At 39.6% G+C, this 24,886-nt stretch overlaps 2 protein-coding genes across 3 annotated transcripts; one reads left to right on the forward strand and one right to left on the reverse strand.

The window, feature by feature from the left end:
- Positions 1 to 596: 596 nt before the first annotated feature.
- Positions 597 to 9,479, forward strand: maff (MAF bZIP transcription factor F). Its single transcript, XM_086064623.1, has 3 exons — positions 597 to 837; positions 4,845 to 4,939; positions 6,416 to 9,479. The coding sequence occupies exons 2-3, from the start codon at positions 4,907 to 4,909 to the stop codon at positions 6,857 to 6,859; spliced, it is 477 nt and encodes a 158-aa protein (XP_085920749.1). The 5' UTR covers positions 597 to 837; positions 4,845 to 4,906; the 3' UTR covers positions 6,860 to 9,479.
- Positions 9,480 to 11,118: 1,639 nt separating this feature from the next.
- On the reverse strand, positions 11,119 to 24,013 carry tmem184ba (transmembrane protein 184ba). Of its 2 annotated transcripts, XM_086065085.1 has the most exons (10): positions 23,735 to 24,013; positions 23,587 to 23,640; positions 20,054 to 20,287; positions 18,898 to 19,063; positions 14,242 to 14,332; positions 13,989 to 14,156; positions 13,745 to 13,914; positions 12,056 to 12,250; positions 11,901 to 11,927; positions 11,119 to 11,788 (listed from the first exon to the last, which is right to left on the reverse strand). In XM_086065085.1, exons 3-10 carry the CDS (start codon positions 20,285 to 20,287, stop codon positions 11,550 to 11,552), a joined length of 1,290 nt encoding a protein of 429 aa, XP_085921211.1. In that variant the 5' UTR covers positions 23,587 to 23,640; positions 23,735 to 24,013; the 3' UTR covers positions 11,119 to 11,549. The 2 variants fall into 2 exon arrangements, with proteins under 2 accessions (XP_085921211.1, XP_085921212.1); XM_086065086.1 differs by lacking the exon at positions 11,901 to 11,927.
- Positions 24,014 to 24,886: the final 873 nt, after the last annotated feature.

Consider the following 24,886-nt stretch of genomic DNA (forward strand, 5'->3'; position numbering starts at 1 on the left):
TTCAAGGACAATGTGCAGTAACATTAAAAAGATGGCTGCACTAGATTTAGCAGTTAGCACTATGCTAGTTTCCATCTATAGTCCCCCCCAAAATAAAACTACACAACAAAGTTAAAATCACATAAAGCAACATATAAACACAGAGTACAAAATACAAAGTGCTGTGTCATCAAATTATAGTCTTGAAGTGCTGAATCATAAAGTGCAACATAATTAAGTGCTGTACTGTGAATTTGTTGTTTGAAAATAATAATAATAATATATATATATATATTATTTGATTTTTTTTACCGTATACGAATGTGGCCTATATCTGTCCACTACATGTGACAAGCATGACCAAAACGATAACAATCTGTAATATATTAACTAACACGTTACTCAACATTTACTTAAACACTTGTCCAAATGATAGCATGTTTGACTTTCCCTGTTTTTGCAAATAGGAAGTGGTTTTTTTTTCCATTCTTGTTGTTTTTGTGGGAGGCTGTCGCTGGGAGTAGCAAGAGGGACGCAGGGATTCCTTGTTTACATCCTCCCAGAGTACGCGGCGGGGGCGGGCGTAACTCCGCCCTCATTCTTTAGCCCTGACGTCATTGTCGCTTGTTTTTTTTTTTTTTTTATGAATGAAAGAATCCCACCTCAGAGAGCAGCGAAGTCATTCCGGGAAAAGGCGGACTGACATTTTGTCGCCATAGTCGCTTCGAGCCAGCGGTGAAATCGTCACATTTCGGAAGTACGACGCCGCCGGAGAGGTGCATGCGAGTCGGTAACAACAAGAACGCAACAGCGGAGGAACAGTAACCATCGGGAATTCGCCAAATAAGCCAAGGACAAGTGAGTGGGCAGCTGTTTACTTTAATCTCTCGTAGCCGACACCGCTGATGCTAATGATGCTAACAGCTCGAATTACTAGCATGATCAAAACGGCGTGGATGATTGTGTATCCCCTGTTAATAATAAAAAATAGTAATATTAAATCACGCTATTTTCGTTTTGGGCGTAACTACGCGTTTAAACACATGTAATAATAACAACACGTTTTTTTTTATAGTCATGCTAAAATGGATGTCGAATGCAGCCGCTGTGCTTGTTTACCACAGCCTTTACCCTAAAAATGACCAGCTCATCTGCCATATATAGGATATGGCAATGAAAATATGATTTAGTCGTTTACCATAATACCAGTTGGCATTTTGGACGTTTTACGCAATTGTCGCTGTTGCGTGGCGGCGTTGCGTTCACTTGTTGCTCTCGGGTTCGGTAAGCTTACATGTAAAACGCAGCAGACCTTCTTAGGTAGTATTTTTAGCCGAGCATATACGCGGATATCCTGTAGTCTTGGGACAAATATAGCAACGGAGGCTAGTTTTGCTTGGATTTTTTGACTGGCCCTAGCCGGTTTGGCTCTTAGCGGGTGCGAATGGCGTATTGCTGAATCACCGTGACTTTACGAAACGACGCTTTTGCCACCAGCGGCTGGGACGCCGATGCGGTTGCGGCCACTTCACGCCCCACACTTTTAGGGGAATTCCAACAACTGTATGCAAAATTGCAGCGTTGTCGTTTTCATACTGTAACCGTTTCATACCCCACGTTGTAAACCGACATCGCTGTCTTAATTAACTTTCTGCCTCTAATGACATTTCTGCCTGGAATGTGGTCTAAATTGACACCGAACCACCAATAGGTCATTTCTGTTAAACGCAAAAATGAGCTGAGAGCTATTTTTCAAAAAAAGAAAGTGAAAGTGTCATAACCTAACCTGTTCATAAGGTCTATTTATCATGTAATATATAATAAAAGCAAATGAATAGTGTGGAATACACCTCCATAGGGACAACCCTTGAGCCGACAATGCCCATGTGTTCATAAATTTCTGCCTTCCATCCTGTGGTTTCGCTGAGTCTGCATATCAGATTTGGTTTCATTGGCCTTTTCTTGAGGGGGCGCCATTTTTGGAGATGTTTATTTATCAGAACCTATTGCATTAACAAGAAGCGACAAATGGAATGGGGTTAAAAAAAATTAGATAACCAAATTACGAATCCCACTAGAGCACAAGTCTCAAACTCAAGGCCCGGGGGCCACATCTGGCCCATCACATTGTGTTATATGGCCCTCAAAAGCAAATCATGTCAGTCACCTTCCATGATCCTTTGCTAAAATATGTACCACAGTTTCAGTAATGTAATAATAAATAATAATAAACTAATCAAACTTTTATCGAGGGCTGTCACTACTTAATATTTTTTTAATTCATTAATCGGAATACATTTTATTTTGCATTAAAGTGTATTACAACTATTTTTCCTAATTATTTTTTCTTATTAAATGTTTGTTGTATATTTGCTATTGTTTAGTGATTAAAAAACAACTAAACAACAATCAAGCAATACCACAAAATAAATCGTATTCACTGCCATGAATTCATAAAAAAAAAACGTTTATTAAAAAGTAGAAGCAACAGGCGATTAAAATTTTAATCGTAACTCACGATAAATCACAAATGTTATATCTGTTCTAAATATACAATAAAAAACAGCAAAAGTGAAAAAAAAGTTAAATAGAAATAGTTTAAATAAATGAGTGAATGAGTTAAGCAATACCACACAAGAGGGATTGTACTGTGATGCTCTTCTTGGGCAGGAACTGTCAGATGCTCAGCCCCAAGTCATCAAGTGCTTTTATGATGTGTTTTTTATTATTATTATACAGAGTCTTTCTGACTGAACAAAGTACATTAGTAGAAAGTGTGTTCTTTATTTAGCTACACGATTAAAAACATATTAATCGTTCAGGAGGATCGAAGTTGCTTTGAGTTAAATAACGGAAGGTCAACATCAACCAGGAAGTGTGCAATGACAATTCTTTCACACCCAGCACACTTCCTTCTCAGCTCAACATGAGAGCCCAAAAAAAAAAAAAATCCTGTCTACACAATGGAAGAAAGTATTGTCCCTATGCAGCAGACACTGTCGCCGCCACTATGAGCCTGCGGGCTTTTTTGAGCCCAACATAAAACCGCTAGTTCAAGTCATCGTGACCTGACATACACTGCAGGCCCTCACCCCCCCTGCCCCACCCCGACCCTCACCCAACCCACTCAAACAACTGACCTTAAGAGGAATGTAGGAAGTCACACACCGCCTCTGTGGACAAATGTTAGATATGACGATAATGTTTCTAAATGGAGCTGCTCAAAGACGTCGCAGTGTTAAACAAGCACTTCTGCTAATGTAAGCAGGAGTTTTGTGTTCGGTGTGTGTTTGAGCTCAGTTTATTTTATTTACGTTAAAGCGACAAAGTGTAGTATTTGTACAAAGCAGTACCACTAACAGTGGTCACAACATTAGGTACACTCCATATCTTGGCTGTTGATGCTTCCAATGGGGCGGCCATATTGGACTAAACATTGGGTACACCCCGGATTCTCATCTGTAGACGTGTCCAATGGGGCGGCCATATTTGCCAAACTAATAGGTACACCCCGGATTGTCATCTGTAGACGTCTCCAGTTAGGCGGCGATATTGGCCAAAACATTAGGTACACCCCGGATTCTCATCTGTAGACGTCTCCAATGGGGCGGCCGTATTGGCCAAAACATTAGGTACACCCCGGATTCTCACCTGTTGACGTCTCCAGTTCGGCGGCTATATTGGACAAAGCATTACGTACCCCAGATTATTGTCCGGAGCCATCCCTAATGCTGAGTCAACAGTCCCATTCAAAATTTCCGCTGTAATCTTCTAGTTTCGCATGTTGTGCTATTTTTCATTTTGTTTCCTAACTCTTGCATCGCCCTATGGCTTCTTGTTGATTTACTACTTCTTTAATTTGCTCTTTACACTCATCTGTGTTGTACTTTATGGTTCATCCTGCAATGCCCATTGATATTGTGCCACAAGGGGGCAGTATAATACAACCATACATAATTCATGAAGAAGAGTTTTACACCTAAGTGAAGTGTACCACTAAGCCACCATCATGCCCTGTAAACAGCATTTACAGACATAAATTCACTTGCAAGCCATACAGTGTGAATAGAAGCCAAACACCGATATACGTCTATAATGTGAAATAGTTCAACCCACTCAAATTTAATCAAATGTTACTATTTGGTCCATGAAAACTTTTCATTTCGGAGCATTTCTTTAGGCTTAACATGCATGTGGTAATTTTTTTTTAGTCCAATCAGATTTGTCCTCTCAGTCAGCTCTTTATGACATCAGAATTTTTCCGACCCTCTGGTTGGTTGGCCACGAAACAACAAGCAACACACGACTACTAGTAGTCCATATTGTTAAATGAAATTTTACAATCAGAAGCTTTGGTGAGTATAATATATTTTGTAGCACAGTTACATGCTGCATTAAATCCCATGCCGATTTTGATTTAAAATGTATCACACTAAAATTGCCGTTTTGTGTAGTAGCAGGCAAAAAAAAGAAAAAAGAAAGCCCCGGGACGGTTGGCAGTGCGTTGACAGGAGGAAGTGTTGCTTAGGACACCTGCTTTGAGCAAGCACAAGGCTAAATGCCTTTGTAACTTCCTCTTTACCACGTAAACCAACAGACAAACGGGGCCTGTCACTTTCACACACACAAAAACTCCCTCTGATATCAAACCAGGGAATTAGACAAGAGCGCGTGCGTGGAGAGAATGAGAGATGTGCGGCTTCTCCTTTTCTTCTGCCTTGCATGACCGGCGGTCTTGTGAGCGGACGTAAATGTCAGGCCAGAAGAACCAAAACGACGTGACGTACTGACTCGCATGTGACCGCCTACCTTTAAAAAAAAATAAAAAAATAATAATAATCTGAATCTTGTTTGTCTCTTTTCAGAGTGTCTGAATCTGTGCTGACTGGTTGTCGGGGGCGGGGGGAAACCCGAGGAGAGTGGGATCATGACGACAGAGAGAAACAGCAAAGCCCTGAAGGTAACACGCACAAGCAAGAAACAGTGGGAACGCATTCAGTTTAGTCATGAACACAATAGTGAGAGTTTTCAATAAGGGCCTAACCTATTTGGAATTTTTGGAGGCCGATATCCATCCTGATATTTGGCAGAATAAAATTAACTCATTCGCTGCCATTGACGGCTATAGACGTCAAAAATTCATTTGAACTATTTCTGTTAGTTTGAATTTTTTTCCATTTTTGTTAACAAGAGTATGAAAACCTAGAAAAAAATGACTATACATTTAGAACAGATATACAAATTAGTATTGAAGTCATGCAGTTAATTACAATCAAAAATTTAAACCAGACATGATTTAAAAAAAAAAAAAGAAAAGAAAAGAAAAGATTATTAAAAATTAGGGGCGATTACAATTTTTAATCGTAGTTAATCGCATGACTTCATTAGTTAACTCATTAATAATCACTAAAAATTCTAGGTTTTCATACTCTTGTTAACAAAAGTGAAAAAAAAGTTAAACTAATAGAAATATTTCAAATGAATTTTTGACGTCTATAACCGTCAATGGCAGTGAAGGAGTTTAAACAACCAAGTAATCAGCTGATAAAAAAAAGAAGAAGCAGATAATGACTAAAATAACCTCTTTAATACTTACAACAATAAAGGTATGAATTACAGGAAAACATTTGACCATTTCCCCCTGTGTTTCTGAATAATTTTTTTCGGGGAGCTTTGTTTTTTTGTGTTTTTTTTCTTTTTAATCAGTCCATTTTCCCCATTTTTGGCAGTTGGTGGGGTGACTTTTATTATTTGTCTTATGTTGTAATGTGTAAAAAAGAAAAAAAAGCTGATATTGTAGCCCCATTATTAGTGTAAGTAGCGCACTACAGAACTATAGAAGCTATACAAAAAAAATCAATAAAAAAAACTGCCTTTCAAATAAGACACTCTAAATGCTAAAAATTAGTAAAACCCTGTTTATCATCGAAAAATGTTTGTGGAATACGAATTAAGCAGCATAATTCACCTGTGGTGATCCACCTCAGGTGGTGGCCATTTTGCCTCTAACTGTCGACTGAAAATGACATCACAGGAAAATGGCCGCCCCTGAAATGGATCAAAACAGGTGGATTTTGCTGCTTAATTCATGTTCCACAGAATCCACCTGTTTTGATGCATTTTAGGCGGCGGCCATTTTGCTTTTTACTGTCGCGTGTCGACTGAAAATGACATCACAGGAAAATAGATAGCAAAAACAGTTGGATTTTACTGCTTAACTCATAAACCACAAACACAATATTATAACTGTACTACAAAAGACTGGGCTATCCATTTCTTTTCTAGACTGTTGTGTACACTTAAAACGTTGATGACAAAAGTAACCCAAATTAGGCGAAAAGGCTAAACTAGCACTTGATTGTGATCAACTACCCACGCTGATGAGTTAAAGCTAACAAGAAACGCCTCTTCTGTCATCACCCTTCCACTCGCTCAGGTCAAGCAGGAATGCGGCGAGAACGTGCCCTTCCTGTCCGACAGCGAGCTCATGTCGCTGACGGTGCGGGAGCTCAACCTCCACCTTCGCGGCATGTCACGCGAGGAGATCCAGAAGCTGAAGCAGCGCCGGCGCACCTTGAAGAACCGGGGCTACGCCGCCAGCTGCCGGGTCAAGCGGGTGTCCCAGCGCGAAGCCCTGGAGCAGCAGAAGATGGAGCTCCAGAGGGAGGTGGACCGGCTGGGGGCGGAGAACGCCGGCATGAGGAAAGAGCTGGAGGGCTTGGGCGCGCGCCTGGCCGCGTTGCAGAGGTTCGCCAGGGGTCTGGAGGCCGGCGGGGGGAACCTGCTGGCCACCGCGCCGCGCCTTAACACCGCCTCCGTCATCACCATCGTCAAGAGTCCGGCGCAACCTCCGCCGCAGAGAGACCACGAGTCTTCCTAGGCTCTGTAAACTAACTGGGGGGGGGGGGGGGGGGGTGTCGGACACACACACACACACACACACACGCGTACACGTACACACAATGGAACACAACATTGGTAGGATAATACGAAACATCAGTGCTACGCCCGCACGCAGGAGTCATTAGCGTATGACATCATCAAGGACCAGCTGAGCGTCTTCTCAGTAAGTGCTTGCTCATTATTTCTTTTCTTAGCACTTCTAATGTACAGTACTGTGTGAAAGTCTCGTCAAACCACGGACAAGTTAAAATGGAACTTTGACGTCCATAACCGTCATTGGCAGTGAATGAGTTGATGGCACATCCGTAACACTCTTTGACATTATAAAAAAAAAAATTCAGTGGAATGCATCCATTATTTCCTTAACTCATTTGCTCCCAAAAACTTATAAATACGTTCTATTTTAAATATTACCATGCTCCCAGAGACATATTTATACGTTGTTGTTGTTGTTGTTGTTGTTGTTTTTTTAGGGCTAGAGCAGCTACAGAAGCAGCCTCTGAACTGAAGAGAATGCTTGAAGCAATGGTAGTTATTACAAAAACGGCCAGCAGAGTATAAAAGCTCAACCAGGGCCATGTTGCAAAAAGCTCTTTCTCCCAATGTTTTAAACAGATTTGTGAATAATGATGAAAATTAGCTTAATTCTAATGCTAATTTCTGCAAAATGGAAACTTTTTTTGGGGGGGGTTAAATGGCATTTTTTTTTTTAAATATTTATAAAAATAAAGTGACTTTTTTTTTAATTTAAAACTCTTTTTTTTTATTCAAGGATTTACAGAATTATGCATACAATGAAAACAACAGAGGCCCCGGAATTGAACCCTGTGGAACGCCATACGTTCCGTTTTGCATGTGAATTCCTATTGCACATTCTTTTTTGCTCGACAAAGTATGAAAGGATCACGGTTAAGAACCACTGTGCGAAAATATATATTTTATATTAAATTCCGCTTAATTCCACACATGGAAGAAGAAACTTCGAAACAAGCAACATGGTCATAAAACGTTCCCATAGTACTGTACATTAGCTAATAGCAATGCATCCCACATCCATGACTTACTGTTGACAGCTTAATCACAACCCGACTGTGTCACTGTTATGCCACCGAAAGGGCGAAGGTTCCTCCGCTTCTGCTTTTTGGGAGCGCGACCAAAAAAACAAAAGAACACACACCAAAACTTCATAGTCAAGTTTCCCCCACAGTTTAACAAACTTCTGCATTCCAGCTTGTTTTGTTAGCGGCCTATCGCTACCCTCAATGGCACAACAGGGTCGTGGGAGGCTTAAGTATCCCGTAATATGTGTTGAAATTGTTACGGGGGATAATTAATATTTGGAACTCCTGCTGGAGGATGACTGATGTTCAGGGTTTGTACACCAACACGGTGCCTTCAGTGCTTTGTGGGAGGTATCAAACCCAACCTGCTGACCGTCCATCACATTTTTTTGTCCTGGCTAAAATAGCACACAACTTATTTGTCCTACGGTTCCTACTGTGATTCTGCTACACGTTCGCTACGCACGTTGGTCATCGTTTAGTTGAAGACGCGGCGACTCACTGCGCACACATTCCTCTCTCCGTGTTCTTTATTTGTAACGTTTGTACGTGCCGTCGAGACGCAAGTGTTGAGTGACATTTATCAGAGATATATTCTATATTTTATTTGTATTTAAAAAGTAGATATTTTGACAAGACAAGCTAACTGAGTGCTGTGACGTTATGTTATGTTTGTTTTCAGTACTTCCATAGTCGGGGGGGTATTTTCATGTCTAATTGTATTTGTGTGACAACGATTCCTACTTCACGAAATGATGAATTATTAGCTATGTAAAAATATGCTCAAAAGGCGACGGCCATATTGCTGTGTGATGATTCGTGCACGTGTGTTCTTGCCATCAGAGGCGGCAAATCCAGGTCCGGAAAGTAAAAAGCCCGCCACCGTTTGGCTTTAGCCTCAGGTGCTAGCTAGCTAGAGCTGGGAGCTAGCTCTAGCTAGCTAGCTAACTAGCATCAATAGCTAAAGCCAAACGGTGGCAGGCTTTTTATTTTCTTGACCTGGATTTGCCGCCACTGCTTGCCATAGTGGATTCTTGGAGGGATATTATTATTTTTTGTTTCTTTTTTATGTTATTAATGTGGGGGGAATGAGAGAGGCTGAGCAGAAAGAGATAGCGAAAGAGAAGATGAGGAAATGAGATTGATGAATGATGGAAAAAGAAAGTGGAAAAGAAAGGACAAGGAAACGAAGGTGTCAAGCGTATTCACTTGAAAAACCTGCATTGAGTTGAGTCATAATTATTATGTTAGTTCATGAGCAGACGTCGTGACACAATTAGACTTGTGTTAAAAAATAATTCAAATATACGAAGCTTATATTTAGCTATATGAATATTTGTGGTTTTAAAAAAAAGCATTTATCTATATTTCCAATGTCTCACCTCTTGTCAAATTGTGCTGGACGTTTTGTGATACTTGCAAAACAAAAATGGTCTTTGTATTTATTGTACTTTTTCTATTGTGAAAATTGAAGTACATCATCTATTTTATATATTAATTATAATAAATGTTGTACATATTGTACATAAAAATGTTGTGCTTTTGTGGTTGTTGACTCAAGTAGTGACGGATGAGGTTTTATGTACAGGATGTGTTGTACATATCAGATAAACTGGGGTCGATTGAAGACTGTTTAGTTAAATATATATATATTTTTTTTAAATCACTGGTCACTTGTAAGTATGTTATTTAAAAGTGCATTAAATCTGAAAGATAAAATAAATAATAAAGTTAAAAGAAAAATATTTTAACTTTTTTTTTTTTACCCAGTCAGCATTAGTCATCATTTAAAAATAGGCGGGCATGGCTCCTCTTCTCGTAATGACAACAGGAAAGCAGAAAATAAAAATGTCACATGATCCACGTGTGTCTGAAGGCCTGACCTACTGGTTTCTATTTCCTGATGACAAACACACATAAACCTCGAGGAGCGACTCGACAGGTGTTTATATGAATCAATGTGTCCACGATATGACATAAGAATGTGCTTCGAGTGTGCTGCAGTGTCGTCGGGGTCTATTTATGAAATGGGTAGGGCTCCCCCTGGTGAACATATCCAGCATTGCAACTGGCAGGGAAAGTCAATGAGTCATTCAGGCACTCACTGGACGTCAGTTTGACGTTCGCAGAAGTTTCTCCAGTCTTTTGAGTCATCTTCAGATGAAAATAAGTTTGTCATGCACAAAATTTAATTAAATTGACACAAGTGTCAGGGAAGGTCCTGACTTGTCGAAGTGTTCATGAGCAAGGCACTGATCGGGTCAATAAAAGTAGCACACATGTCACTCTACTTTCACCTTGCATTACAGAAAATTGCTTTTTTAAATATTTGTACACGAATACTTGGAAGCATGAAATTAAACAACCAAGAAAATTTGGCCCATTTCTGAAAATGTGTCAAGAAAAGTAATACAGTGAGAAATGGGTTAGTTAAATTTAGCAAAATTATCTGTCAATAGAACGGGAACATTTGTCATGGCAATATTATATTTATTTGCAAAATAAAATAAAATAATAATAATCCAGTGTCATAATAAAATGGCAATTTAATTAAAAAACAATTTTCAACAAAATTGGAAGAAGAAAAAAGAACAGATAAGGGATTTATGACACTGGGTTATTTTTTTGCAAAAAAATTGCCCCCCAAAAAAGACCAGATGATGGATTTATGACATTTTATATTTTTTGGGGGTCATGGCATTATATTTATTTGCAAAATAAATAAATAATCCAGTTTCATAAATCCCTCATCTGTTCCTTTTTTCAATTTTGTTGCAATTTATTTATTTATGTATTCATTTATTTATTTTTAATTAAGTTGCCCCCCACAAAAAAAATCTGTGTTTTTTGTCCAAGTTTCTTGCAATTTTTTATTTTTTTATAGGTTTTTACAGGTCTGGAGGGACTCATGTTTGGGTGTGGTCACTAAAACTGCACACAACTTCTCCCCCAAAATGAGATTAGCCACAATTAATTAATTGACATTTTGTTGTATCTTTGTTTGATATTTAATGATGATTTTTGTCATCTTGGTGCCCAAAAAATCTAAACCGTTGAAGAGGAGCTCTATTTAGACACAGGTAGGAGCTTGCGACGGGGTTCCGTCCCTGACTGTACACAGACTCATACAGCTGAAAGTTTTCAGATAAATATATACATTTCCAGGCTACTCGCACACATTTTGCAGTACTTTGCCAATTTATTGTAAACTGAATAAACAATGTTTTTTTTTCTCTCTAAAAATCCCTTTCAGGTTGTCATGACATGAAACAAATGTCCAAAAAGCTCAACGTCACAAAATTATCAGAATAAAATACAGGCAAAACAAAGTTGAGTTGTGCTATAAAAAAAATGAATATTCTATCAGTCATCAAACTTTTGAGTAAAAGTTAAAAACAGTCCATCCTTAAAATAAAAAAATAATAAAATAGTAACTAATCAGCAGGTGTTTTACACCAGACTAGCTTATAGCGTCCAAAGGAAATTTCCTTTGTTCATACTTTCATTCATGCTCCGATGATGAAATAACAAACGGCCACTAACCATTCTCACATAAACGCACACACGAGGACCGCCTAGAGGAAGACCACGTCCATTTCTGCGCGTCTAGAATTCATCGTCCGAGCTGAGCAGGAGGGTTTTCTCCGTGTCCCCGTGGTTGCCAACGCCGCCGAGGCCGCGCGTCGCGGGCAGCGCCGGCGCCGGCACGCCCTGCTCCAGCGTGGACTGCTGGGTGTACTGCTGGTAGGCCGGCGAGAAGTTGTGGATGGCGTCCTGGACCATGTCGCCCGGGTTCATCGTCTCCTTCAGGCTGCTGGAGATGCTCTTCATCGGGGCGCAGGCGCCTGCGCGAGGAGACGGCAGTGAAAATGTTGGAAAGTGGCGGCTGTGTTGCTTATGGACGACATCTGGTTAAACGGAGAAAGCGTCTTGAAGAGCAGGAAGCGTGTAACGTACCGAACTCTCCGTATGCGGGAAGGGGTCCTTCAAGATGCGGCAGAGAAGGAAAATGAAGGTTTGTGTAAGAACGCGAAAGAAGAGCAAAAAGGAGGAAAAAGCCAGAAAGTCATCAAAGTTGCTAAAATAATAATAATAATCAATGCACATCTCACCTTGTGCACTCATACTTTTGTCCATGTAGACTCTGTACGTGAAGGCGAGACGCAGGACCAGCGCCGCAAAAAACATCTCCACGCAAATGATGAAGTTCTGGTAACCGGCGGCGACGGTGCCCTCGCCGACCGACACCTCCACGGAGTTAATCTGGGGGATGGCGCCGCACTTCTCCATGACGGCCAGGAACACGCCTGTGCGGAAATCAAATCCCGTTCAAAAGCCAGATCTATCGCAAAGAATATACACACTCTAAAAAAAAAGTTACGTCAAAAGTAACCCAATTATGGGTCAATTTGACCCAACGTTTTGGGCTGTTTTATACAAAATTACCCAATTTTTGGGGGCTCAAGTAAAGGATCTGACCAATACTTATGAATTGTTTTACACTAAACAGACCCAGAGGATCGGTCAATTTTTGACCCATAGTTGGGTTATTTTTTACCCAATTGTTTTTAGGGATGTAACGGCAATATTGTGATATTGCGATATTAAAAGTGCCACAATATTGTCGTCGTAATGTCACGATATTAACTCATTTGCTCCAAAAAACGTATAAATACGTTCTATTTTAAATGTTTTACGTGTCCCAAAGACGTATTTATACGTTTGTTTTTATGCTAGAGCATGCAGAAGGCTTTGATGCAGCCTCCGAACAGCAGAGAACGGTTGAAGCAATAATAGTAATTACAAAAACGGCCAGCGGGTGGCAGCAGAGTATAAGAGCTCAACCAGGGCCATGTTGTAAAAAGCTCTTTTCCCCACTGTTTTTAACAGATTCATGAATAGTGACGAAACTTAGCTATATTCTAATGCTAATTGCTGCAAAACAGAAACAGATACAAATGTACTTTTTTTCCCTGATGAAAGACGAGACACTAATCTTTCTTTTGATAGATTCCATGTTTTATAGCAATAGAACAAAATATTCAGTGGGCCTTGCAAAATCAATCAAAATTCAGTAAAACAGCTGAGAGCAAAGGGGGTTGCTTTGGTGAAAATGGCTGGGAGTGAATGAGTTAAAAATGTGAGGTTATATTCCATTTGTGCAGTTCTAGCACCATCTGGTGGTTAGTTTATAAGTGCAATTTAATTTGGAATGTTTAGGTCACTTTATCACTCCTCTAAATCAGTCAGTCATACCAGCAAATATTTGTCAACAATGCTGTCAAAAAAACAAAAAACTTTTGGCCAACTTCAGCCAAACACAACATTGTGAGCTACATAGACCATGATGCTTTGCGCCGCTGAGCCAATCGGAGCACATGACGCTATGGCCAAGCCTACTTCCCCGTCACTGCTGTTATTATGTACACAAACACAATATTGTGCTTTTTCTCCCCCAATATGAGCTTTTGATAATTTGTAAAAAAATATTGATCTATTTAGTTACAACATGGTGAGTTTTTACATATTATAGTGAGCTTTTTTTTATATCGCCAGCCTCTCCACAATATCATGATAATTATCGTATCGTGAGGTTCATATCGTTACATGTTTTTAGAGTGTACAGGTGGATGCTAAAAAAATTGAATATCGAGGGAAAGTCCATTTGTTTCAAAACGTGAAAGGACACACAAACCTCTCCCGGACCCTGCGCATCCTGGCCACCACCTCTTCCACCTTTTCTCCATATTCAAATTTTTTGGCACGCACCTGTATCCTAGATTTGCTAACGTTTGCCGCACCTTGCCAGAAAGAGAGGAAGATGACCGACTTGACCATGAAGAACTTGAGAATGGGCCCGTAGGGGCTGAGCAGGTTGCGGGTGGCGAAGTAAAACAGGAAGAGGGCGTACAGAGACAAGCTGACGGAGATGTTGCAGACGATGGTGACGTACAGGTAACCGCTGGCGACGCTGTGGAGCCACAACAAAACCCAAACGTCACGCCTGCTTTCATTTTGGACGCCACGCACTAAACGTCATCCTACTTGAAGTCTCCGTCTTTGTATTTCCCGTACGCCTGCAGGATGACGGTGATGGTGGCCATGAGCGGCTTGACCACGCAGAACTGCAGCGTGGCTTGCTTGCAGAAGCGCAGGAAGCCGATGGAGTAGGCCTTCCCCTTCAGGCAGCACGTGCCGAACATGCAGCTGGACCTGACGGCGCGGGGACAGATTGTCAATAAAGTTTCACACACTCTTGTGGACTTGGAGGGAGAAAATGCTCGCAAACAAAACTTACTCGATGGGCTTGCCTCGGATCTCTGCCATGATGGCGCTCTCGCCTCCAAGGTATTCATAACACAAACTCAAGAAGTTGTAGATCACAAACGCTGGGGGCAAAAAGAGACATTTAGTTTGATTTCCTAGTAGCAGACGAGACGAGTGAGGTGGAGCCCATTCTGAATGACTTTAAGCAAGAGGCCGCCAGCCAATCGCAGGCCACAAATAGACAAATGCTATACATATTTGGACTCTTCAATTATGCTAAGTAGGGCCCAATACCGATTTTTGGCACAAAAAAATCTGATTACAGATGAATCTGCCGATTATTTAAAAATATATTTTTGGGGGGTATCTTGGGGGCAGTGTGTTGCCGTGCGTCCAAGTTGTACACATTCAAAGTGAGTAGAGAAGAAAGTTGCGATTGATTTCGATTAAAATAACTCATTTTTCACACATTAGGAAGAATTTGAGCCTTTGGGAAGTGTTATTTGAAGGAAAATCACTCCCGAAGTTGATGCTAACTTCCTGTTAGCATTTGAATGGGATCTTCCCTTTAGCATTAGCGATTTTTGCATTAGCGCTAGGCTAGCGATGTTTTAAAAATGAAGCATGTTTTTGGATTTAAATATACAGTGGATGTAATTCTTATCGTTGTGTGTTTAGTTTTTCAGTTAACTCTAACCGTGATGTCATTACACAGCTTAAAGGACGCTTAGGGACAACAGAATAACCAGAATAGCATACGCTACTTGATAGTTGCTAATTCTATGCAAACAAAATGGTGCATTCAGGGTAATTTCATAGCATCAGAAACTTCGTTTTTCTTCGATAATAATTTAAGGGAAAAATAATTAGTCATTTGGCCAAATTGGTATTAATTTTTATTTATTTATTTAAAATCGGTTTTAAGTTGTAATATCACCATTCACCACTAGATGGCAGACATGGCTCAGTTGTCTTAAACTATAGGACAATCATAATACCCACCAAAATAGATTTTTGTGATTTTTTTTTTACAGAATTAAATTAAGTATTACCATGCTCCCAAAGACGTATTTATACGTAAAAAAGAAGAAGAAGAAAAATAAGCTATTTCTTTTATTTTCATGCTAGCGCATACAGAAGGCTTTGATGCAGCCTCTGTACTGAAGAGAATGGTTGAAGTTAGATGTTAGTTATTTCAAAAACGACCAGCAGGTGGCAGCAGAGTATAAGAGATCAACCAGGGCTATGTTGCAAAAAGCTCTTTCCCCTTTTGGATATTCACAGATTTGTGAATGATGATGAAACCTAGCTATATTCTAATTGCTCCAAAATGGAAATAGATGGAAATATATATTTTTTCCTGATGAAGAAGAGACTCTAATCTTTCTTTTGGTAGGTTCCATGTTTTTATAGCAATAGAACACAATCTGTGGGCCTTGGAAAATCTGTCAAAATCCAGTAACACAGCCGGGAGCAAAGGGGGTTGCTTCAGTGAAAATGGCTGGGAGTGAATGAGGTAATGTTGGTTCCTTGTGCAGCAGTTTTGTACCATCCTTGAATGGTCTTTTATTTTATGCAAGAGAAAGAAAGCATAAAAAAATCTCAGAATGGGATTTTTTTGTTCTTTGTTGATTCAAACCTTTTTGTCGTTGGGTTAGGATTTTTTTAAAATATATATATATTTTTTGGATCTTTTATGCATCGAATGCATGCATCTAAAAATGTATGAAATCAAAAATGTAATATATTAAAAGAGCATTTATTTTGTCCATATTCAAAATATTTTTGTCATACATCCGTTTAGGAAATGCATGCCCCCCCGTAGCCTTAAAGTTATCTATACCTTCTAATCTATACAGTATAATAATAAACGAACTAATCACACAATAGTAAAACAAATGTATTAGTCACTAAATATTTTAATATGTAGTCACTTTCTTGTGTTTTTGTTTAAACTCGGTTGATTTTTCTGTACGTGCATGTCGTGTGCATGCTCTTGGAAAAATAGTTCCTATATTTGGGTCAAGTCAAATGTGAAATTCAAAATCCCTCCTGTGCCTAAATCAAAAGAACACTGTTAAAGCCCCGTAGGGTGGAGTTTTTTTTTGTTTTGTTTTTTAATGGGGCAATAAAAGCTCCAGTGAGGGGAGGGAGGGGGTAGCGAGGACTGCTGGAGCGGACTGGACTGGGACACTTTGAACACAGTTTGTATTTATTCAACCTCGACCTCTTGGACCCAACCTACAAACAGTCCTGCAACTCATCGGAGGACACACAGGACATTCAATCTAAAACATTAAGGTCTTGAAATGATCATTTGCATGTGTTAAAAGTTCACACATTCACAAACACACACACAAGAGCGTCTTCGGTGGTCACCAAATGTCTCATGTGGGGAGTGAATTAAGTCCCCTGTGTGCTTTCTCAGCATGTGGACGATGACAAGCAAAGCGGCTCATAAACACCGGCGTGCTAATCCTGTTTTCCCTCCCCCTCCCCACCGGGATCTTCCGTCTTTGTGTGCTGTACAATAACGTCAGGCAGATGATTGTGTAATTGGTTCAATGCAAAAGTGTGAGAATGTAATGTGCGTGTGGTGCATTTCAGCGCAGAGCTCAGCGGATGTCAACAACGAGCTGATCGGACTTCGATGTTGACCATTTGTTCACATTTGTCAGGCAAGTCGGTTGCCACGGTGATACAGTAGGCGTGCATACAATGAGAACTTTGCGAGCAAGTCGGGTTGCCGGGAACTCATTATCTTGTCGCAGCTTGTCCAGTAGCTGAGAACCCTTTCTGAGTGTTGTTGCCATGCAACAGGCCAGCCATCCTTACTCAGGTCAGAGCTCAGTGGCTTGGGATTTTCAATAGAATGACGCAAACACTAATATTAGACAAGGAGAGAAATTATGAGGGGAGGTAAATTGTTGTCAAGACATTTGTCTGGCAGCGGTTTTTCATCACCTGCTGAGTTAAATTTAACACTTCAGTGTCTATAGTGGTCCACACGGAATATAGTTAAAACAGCACTTTTGAAAGTGTTAATAAAAATTACACACTCAACAATTACAACTCTGATGGTAGCTGAAAATTAACACTAGTCAACACTGGTGTTAAAATATTACACCATCTAGTATAGTACTTTTTAACACTCAAAACGAGTTGCTTTAATTAGAAAAGTCAACACTGGTCAGTGCTGATTTAACATTAGCGTAGTGTTAAAATATTGCACCATCCAGTAGAGTACTTTTTAACACTCAAAACAAGTTGCTTTCATTACCATAGTCAACACTGATTAGTGTTGATCTTACACTAGTGTAGTGTTAAAATATTGCACCAGCTAGTATAGTACTTTTTAACTCTCAAAACGAGTTGCTTTCATTAGAAAAGTCAACACTGGTCAGTGCTGATTTTACATTAGCGTAGTGTTAAAATATTGCACCATCTAGTATCATACTTTTTAACTCTCAAAATGAGTTACTTTCATTAGAATAGTCAACACAGGTCAGTGTTGATTTTACACGTGCGTAGTGTTAAAATATTGCACCATCTACTGTAGTATAATACTTTTTAAACACACAAAATTTGTTGCTTTCATTACCATGGTCAACACTGGTCAGTGTTGATTTAACCTAGCATAGTGTTAAAATATTACACCAACTAGTATCATACTTCAATTTATTACTGAAAAAAAGTACTTTTGAGTCAGTGGCCTTTATTTGACCTTTTCACATTAAATCAAAAGATCGTGAAAGAAGGTATGATATTATACAGGCTGTCATCTGAAACTACTGAGCTTTGAGCTTTGAATATCAAACCGTTTTTAGTGTTTCAGCTCAGACACTTTAGTGCATGCTGATCATAAAAAGCGAGGAGGGAAATGGCGCTGACATGTCTCTCACAAACTGGAGAAGTACAAGTGCGAAGGCGGAGCTTAATTAATTACATCTTTGCAGAGTGATTCTGACGCTAAGTGATCAACTCTGAAAATGTCAAAATTGCACTTGAGTTAAAATCAACTCCCAAAAATTCAAACCTGGGATTTTAACTCTTTAACGCTATGTATGCATTTTTTAAACGGACTCCTGTACTTCCATCCTAATTATCACTATCAATGGAGGAGGTGCCATTCAGTTAGTCAGTAATATTAGCAACAGCTACAGTTGGGACCAAATTTTCTACTGTCACTACTGCAACAGACAGATAAACACGTGCACATCGATGGCGCTATCATGAATGAACAGAAATACAGCCGAGCCCTTTTTTTTTTATAAACTTTTTCTAACTATTTTACAACAGGAAATAATGGAATGGTTCCTGGTTCATGGACATTCTTAGATTGTTAGCGCCCATGCACACACTCTCATCCACGAAAGGCCTTTAAGTTATTCTCACACTTTTACGACTATTTTTTGTCAACATTGCTGACATCCCGGTAATTTGGACCCGTTGATGTCACAGAATTTTTGGCTTGCTTGAGTAATTGAAACTCATCAGCCAATCGGAGGAGGGGGTTTCCCCAAATGTTTGGAGTCCACTGCACAACATTCATATAACACTTAAAATGAATGGGCCCCTTATGTGGGCAAACTAATCAATTAACAATGGATGGACAGATTGTTCCTCTCCAGATTTCAACGTGTATTGCTGCAGGGCAACTTTGCATCCAGCGCAAGTTTGTTCTTACCCTCGTAGCAGTCCCTGACGGTGCCGAAGTACACGTAGAACTGGTCGTTGGTGAAGAAGAGGAGGCTGAGCCAAGAGTCGATGGCGTAGATGGGGACAATGAAGAGGATGCGCACGATGTGCCGTTGCTCTCGGGGCGAGCTGTAAAAACGCAGGTGCATGTAGATCTGAAAAAAATAACAATTTGTTGAAGAGCGTAAATAATTATTTAAAACATGCCTTTCAGTTCCAAGGTAGATCAAGTTGCCATGTCTTGGTGCGTGCGTGTTTGTTCACGCTCCGTGTCACATACACCTGCTGAGGGGATGTTGCCGAGCAACCTGTGCTCATTGCTGGGCCCATGCGGCCGATTGTTTACCTTTTGCTGGTGTCGTTGGGGGGGGGGGGGGGGGGGCTACTGCCACAGCCCTCCGCGCACTTTCCATGACAAACGTTATCATTTAATCAAAGCGTACATTGATTTATTTCAGACACTAACAGTGAGATAAAGATTTAGTTTAGACCAGGTTGTCCAAACTATGGCCCGCGGGTCATTTGCGGTCCACCTATTTCTTTAGAGGCCCACAACATATATTAAAAAAAACATTTGGCACAATACACTTTGTTTATAGACATATAGGGCACATAACACACTTTTATTTTAATGTTAATGCACCACACAACTGGGGGGGGGGGGGGGGCGCAGTGTGTCAGGGTTCGGTTGGGGCAGACAAAAAGAAAAAAAAACATTTGGCACAGCGCGCATCGCTATTTTACTTAAGGGATATCAAAAAAAGTGCGTTAATTTTGAGTTAATTTAAAGTTCCTTTAACGGCACTATTTTTTTTTAACGCAAGATTAATGACCACCTTCTTACTTGGAAAGCCTATACTGGGGGAAATTCCAGTCGCAACGAAGAACCAATTAACCTAATACAGTAAAAGTGCACATTTTAGATTGGCTTTTTATTGTTTATCGACTCTAAGCCTTATTTTGATTTATGTACGCTACACCTGTGAGGTAGATGGATTATTTTGGCAAAGGAGAAGTGCTCACTAACCTACATTTAGACAGATTTGTGACCCCGTACTAAAGAGAAATGGGCATTTTGGGAATACATCTTTTATTGTATTTATCATTCTGTTGTATGAACAGTAACAAGAGTTTGCCTTACTTACCTGGTGACAGGTAAGGACGAGGGCGGCCCAGACGAAGAAGCCAGACACGGCCTGGGCCGTGGGGGTCATGAGGAACGTGGGCGGGTCCTGGCTAAGCAACGGGGCTTCGGGGAGCCAGGAGATGTTGGGCCCTCCCGGCGGTGGCGTCGCCGATGACCCCGGCGCATCCACCAAAGGGCCGTCCGCCCCCAGCCTCTCTGAGAGGGGCACGTCTCGCCTCCACAGCCTCTGCATCTGGGAAAGAAAAAAAAAATTCAGGGTTATAGAAAAGATGACATATTAGCCAAGGAGCTAATGTGAGCCATACAGTATTTATGCAAATGCCTTTTCCACCATTAATCATCAACCTGGCTTAAAGATGGCTGATTTGTTATTTGCGTAATGTGTCATCAAAAACAGAAACAGGGGCCCAAACAGAAAGTATGGGAAGTCAACGGGTGTCATGTGGACAAGGATGTGCGAGTCACACGGACAACGGCACATGAGTCCAATTACATTCAATAAGACGTTTTTCAGGACGCATTCATACCTCAGTTACTGTCAATTGGTTTGGACTTAGTTACTTGAGCTGTTTCAGAAGGCAATAGAATAGGACAAGCAACCGCAACGCATGCTACAATATTGCTAAGCCTTTCTTTGATGACACCATAAAGCATGATATGACTTGACTGGGTGTAATCTATGACATCATTGTTTTACAAGGAATTGCTATTTCCTGGTCTAGTTACAGCAAAGGGCACAATCCAAAGAGGCAGGTCTGTTTTATTGACTCTGGCCATGAAAGAAGAATACTTTAGGGAGACATGTCTAAAGTACAATATAATAGATTAGCTCCACAAGGTTGTTTTGTTTTTACTTCCAACGGATATGGATTTTTTAAATAACTATTTCTATTAGTTTAACATTTTTTTCCCACTTTTGTTAACAAGAGTGTGAAAACCTCGATTTTTTATTGAACATTTAGAACAGATATAAAATGTGTGATTAGTTGTGAGTTAACTAGTGAAGTCATGCGATTAATTACAATGAAAGATTTAAATCGCCTGACGCCGCTAATTTTTAAATCATTCACTGCCATCGACGGCTATAGACGTCAAAATTTGATTTTGAAGGACATAAAATTGATCGATTGAATTTACAATTAACCTGTTTGGGAAAATAAAAATAAACACGACTTCCAAAGAAAATGTAAATGCCTTACGGATAATGGTATATTTAATAAACTATTTTTTTTTACATAAATAATGTAAACAATTTGAGATAGGCCTGTTATTTTGCCCATTTGTTAGTTAACAGTATTGTGCGCTACAGCAAGATTTGGTATTCATCTGATATATATATATATGAATATACGGCAGTATCGCAGACACTTATAATTTATTAAGGTGAGGCTTCATTGATTGCAATTGAATCAAAGTGAATTTTCCTGACCTTTGTTTTTTGATTTTCTTCCTTCAGATTAATAATCCAGAATTCATGCCAATTTATATGTAAATCGAAAACTTGGTTCAGCAACAATATGACAAAAAATTGCCCATAGATTGTCTTTATTTTCTTTTAATAACAAGTGTGCAAAATGATTACACAAGAATGCATTTTAAGTTTAAACACATATATTTTTAACTCATTCACTGCCATTGACGGCTATAGGCGTCAAAAATTCATTTGAACTATTTCTATTAGTTTTAACACTTTTTCCACTTTTGTTAATAAGAGTATGAAAACCTTTAAAAAACAATGTACATTTACAACAGATATAAAAATTTGTGATTAGTTGTGAGTTGATTATTGAAGTCATGTGATTAATTACAATTTAAAAAAATAATCGCCTGACGCAATAAAAATAGAAAAGAAAAGATTATTAACTCATTCACTGCCAGCCTAGTTAAAATGGATTTTTGACGTTTATAGCCGTCAATTGCACTAAATGAGTTCATCAGACGATATTAGGCCTTTTCAAAATAATAACGGCCTGAATTTTGCCATTTAAATGCTGATATAAAGGACATATGGTGAAGGTCCATTCCTTGCGGGTAACCAAAATCATGTTTTGACAAGTGTAAAAAGTGTGTCTGGCTTTTATTTTTAAGTCATTTACTTCATGGCAATTTTTTTTTATCTTTCATTGAAGGGTGTCATGCATAAATAATGTTTTGTCAGTAACTTAACTATTATAAATCCTGAGAACTTAGCAAATGTTGATTTTTATTTTATTTTTTGTCAGGGTTTGTTCAAGGTTGCAAAACATCCGCCAACAGTTTTAATTAGTCGGGCCCTAATATTGTTAGTCAAATAAATAGGACTATGAAAGATACAGACATGAAATCAAATTTGGGTATTACAACCTGCAGTGTGTGAATCCAGCCAAGGTAATCAGTGATTACAGTTTGGTAAACCAAATGTTCATTTTCTCCCTGAGTAATGTGGCAATTGATCACAAGTCACATTGGGTGACTAACACACAACAACAACATCTGGACACATGTCATGAGCCTAATATAATTGTGTGAAGGCTGTGGCTTTCACACATATGTTATTCCTTTTTTTTTTAATTCATCCTATTTTTGGGCATCTACCTACTTCCACATAATTCATCCGATTCTCGTCATTCCAATTTTAATATATTCCAAATATTTACGCCATTCTTGTTTCCATTTTTCTTATTCCAAATATTCACGCCTTACCCACAATTCTCGATTTTGTAACCTAATTTTCCCCATTCATTCTTAATGGCAGATTCAACATTACATCATTTCAAAGTAATATTCAAATCATTTAACTCATTCATTTCACTTTAGGAATGATTATTAGTCCATTCACTACTTGATTCTTAACACCTTACCCCTTTCTGCTTTTTCCCCCCAAAACAATTTCTACATTTATTCACTGATTCAAACGGTTCCAACTTTCAACTGTTCAGTGTTTACCTGCCGACGACTTGAACATTTCTTGATTGATTCAAACCATTTCAACTTCAACATGCTCAGCTATTTCCAGCTCATTGTTTATAATTTATTATACTTCACATCATTCGATATCATCCCAGATAATGATTGTTTTTCATTCAGCCTCACAGCCTACACATGCAATTTCTTCAGAATAGATCGTGTTACTCTCGTGCCTCTCTATGGAGGGTTGAGGGTTTTCTCTGCTTGTGTGTGCCCGGCGAGGTCATTTGTATTGGTTTGCAGGGGATCAGCAGATGTACACATAAAAAGAGGAGAAGTGAAGGCATCAGCAGTCACACACACATTTGGTGACTGAGGGGGCAAGGGACATCTGCGTGTTTCAATAAAAAGGCAAATAAATCACGCCCAACGCAGGAATAATAATGTATGTGTGTCATAAGGTCAGGAGTTTGCAACAGATGGAATGGGGGCTCGGGGGGGGGGGGGGGGGGGGTAAAGGGCTGGGGGATCAGCAATGCAAATAAATGTGTGGGGTGACAGCTGACCGCTAACCCATAACATGTTATTGACATTTGAATGTGTTTAAATGCGCCTAAATGACAAAGCAACAAAACAAAATCTCACCTTTGCAAACAATTCCTCGCGACAGAAAAAAAAGATTACGTGGAGCTTTCAACCCTGGAATTGAGAAACAAACGTTTTATTATTAGTAACATGCGCTATTTTGAGCGTACACGTGCACTTTAAAACGACGTTTAAAGGCTAGACTTACCAAAATGCCTGGCGGGACAAATGAGTGTCGACCAGAAATAGCCCGTAAACAGCCTTAATTCCAGCTCAGCGCCGCACCGTCGCCCCCCCGCACATCCATGTTGAGCCCTCGCCGACCCGTTAACCTTCACGTTATCCACACTTCTTCATGTTCAACAACTTGAACGTTGTCGTTCGTACGCGTTCGTCCCCACTTTTACCAGCGAAACTCCGTCAAGCGCTCCGAAAGGCGAGACGGCAAACTTGTCATTAGCCCCGGAGCCCTCCCTTCCCTTTCTCTCCCAAGACTTTTAGGTCGACTAGGGAAATCAGACAAGCCCCGCCCGCTCAACGGGATCCAGACGAGACAGCCAATCAGGGCGAGGGTAATTTAATAACGCGGAAGTAGGTGGGGCTAGGAGTGGAAAGCTTTTCTGTTTTGTTGTCGTGGTACATAGTAAGCTCTACAAGCCTATTTTAACAGAGTAAGATGTAAAAAGCACGTCTATCTTTTTAAAATGTAGTCAGAAAAGAAACAAATAACTATCATTTTTGAAACAGCATGTTTAATTAATAAACGGACTGCTTACAGGCCAGCATATACACATTTCTTTAATTATATCCAAGTATCAGAGAAACCAAATTGAAGCACAGAAAATAAATGCACAAGACATCATCAGATCTAGACATCAGCCTTCATAAGTTAATTTTTGTTTGTCTTTATAGGGATACTGTAATCATCTTCCTCTGGTACATTCGGGCAATTGTCATTTACACGTTGCCGAAATAAAACATACTGTACACATTGTACAACATGAAAAAACCCCAGACATGTACAGTACATCAGCAAGATCGTTTAACGTACACATTGGAATAAGGAGTCATTGTAACATTCACTTGAGGCTCTCCCTTCATTCCTTTGTCACATTGTCTACTTTTAATACCTCATAAGAGAGAAAATGCACTCTCTTTTTCTACATTTTATAATTCATCATTCCTCCATTTTATATTTTGGACTCAGAGGCAAAGCCGGGTGGCGAACTACGATGATAACGGACAGACATTTTAGACTATTTCTAAGGCCTAAATACACAAATGATACATCATGTCTGACCAACACGCTGGTTGCTATAATATTTTTTATATGAAAGACATTAATATGCAGCATATTTAA

This window comes from Leptonotus elevatus, chromosome 20 (assembly GCF_054856555.1).
Source record: "Leptonotus elevatus isolate MCC_2025b chromosome 20, RoL_Lele_1.0, whole genome shotgun sequence".
NCBI classification, from domain to species: Eukaryota; Metazoa; Chordata; class Actinopteri; order Syngnathiformes; family Syngnathidae; genus Leptonotus; species Leptonotus elevatus.

What these genes read in the sequence shown, in the direction of transcription:
- maff (XM_086064623.1), top strand. Translation starts at nt 4,907, where the DNA reads ATGACGACAGAGAGAAACAGCAAAGCCCTGAAG. An exon ending in GAAACAGCAAAGCCCTGAAG is followed by an intron (nt 4,940 to 6,415) that starts GTAACACGCACA and finishes CCACTCGCTCAG; the next exon opens with GTCAAGCAGGAATGCGGCGA.
- tmem184ba (XM_086065085.1), bottom strand. Translation starts at nt 20,287, where the DNA reads ATGCAGAGGCTGTGGAGGCGAGACGTGCCCCTCTCAGAGAGGCTGGGG. An exon ending in TACAAAGACGGAGACTTCAA is followed by an intron (nt 13,915 to 13,988) that starts GTAGGATGACGT and finishes GTGGCTCCACAG; the next exon opens with CGTCGCCAGCGGTTACCTGT. An exon ending in CTTCCTCTCTTTCTGGCAAG is followed by an intron (nt 12,251 to 13,744) that starts GTGCGGCAAACG and finishes ATTTCCGCACAG; the next exon opens with GCGTGTTCCTGGCCGTCATG.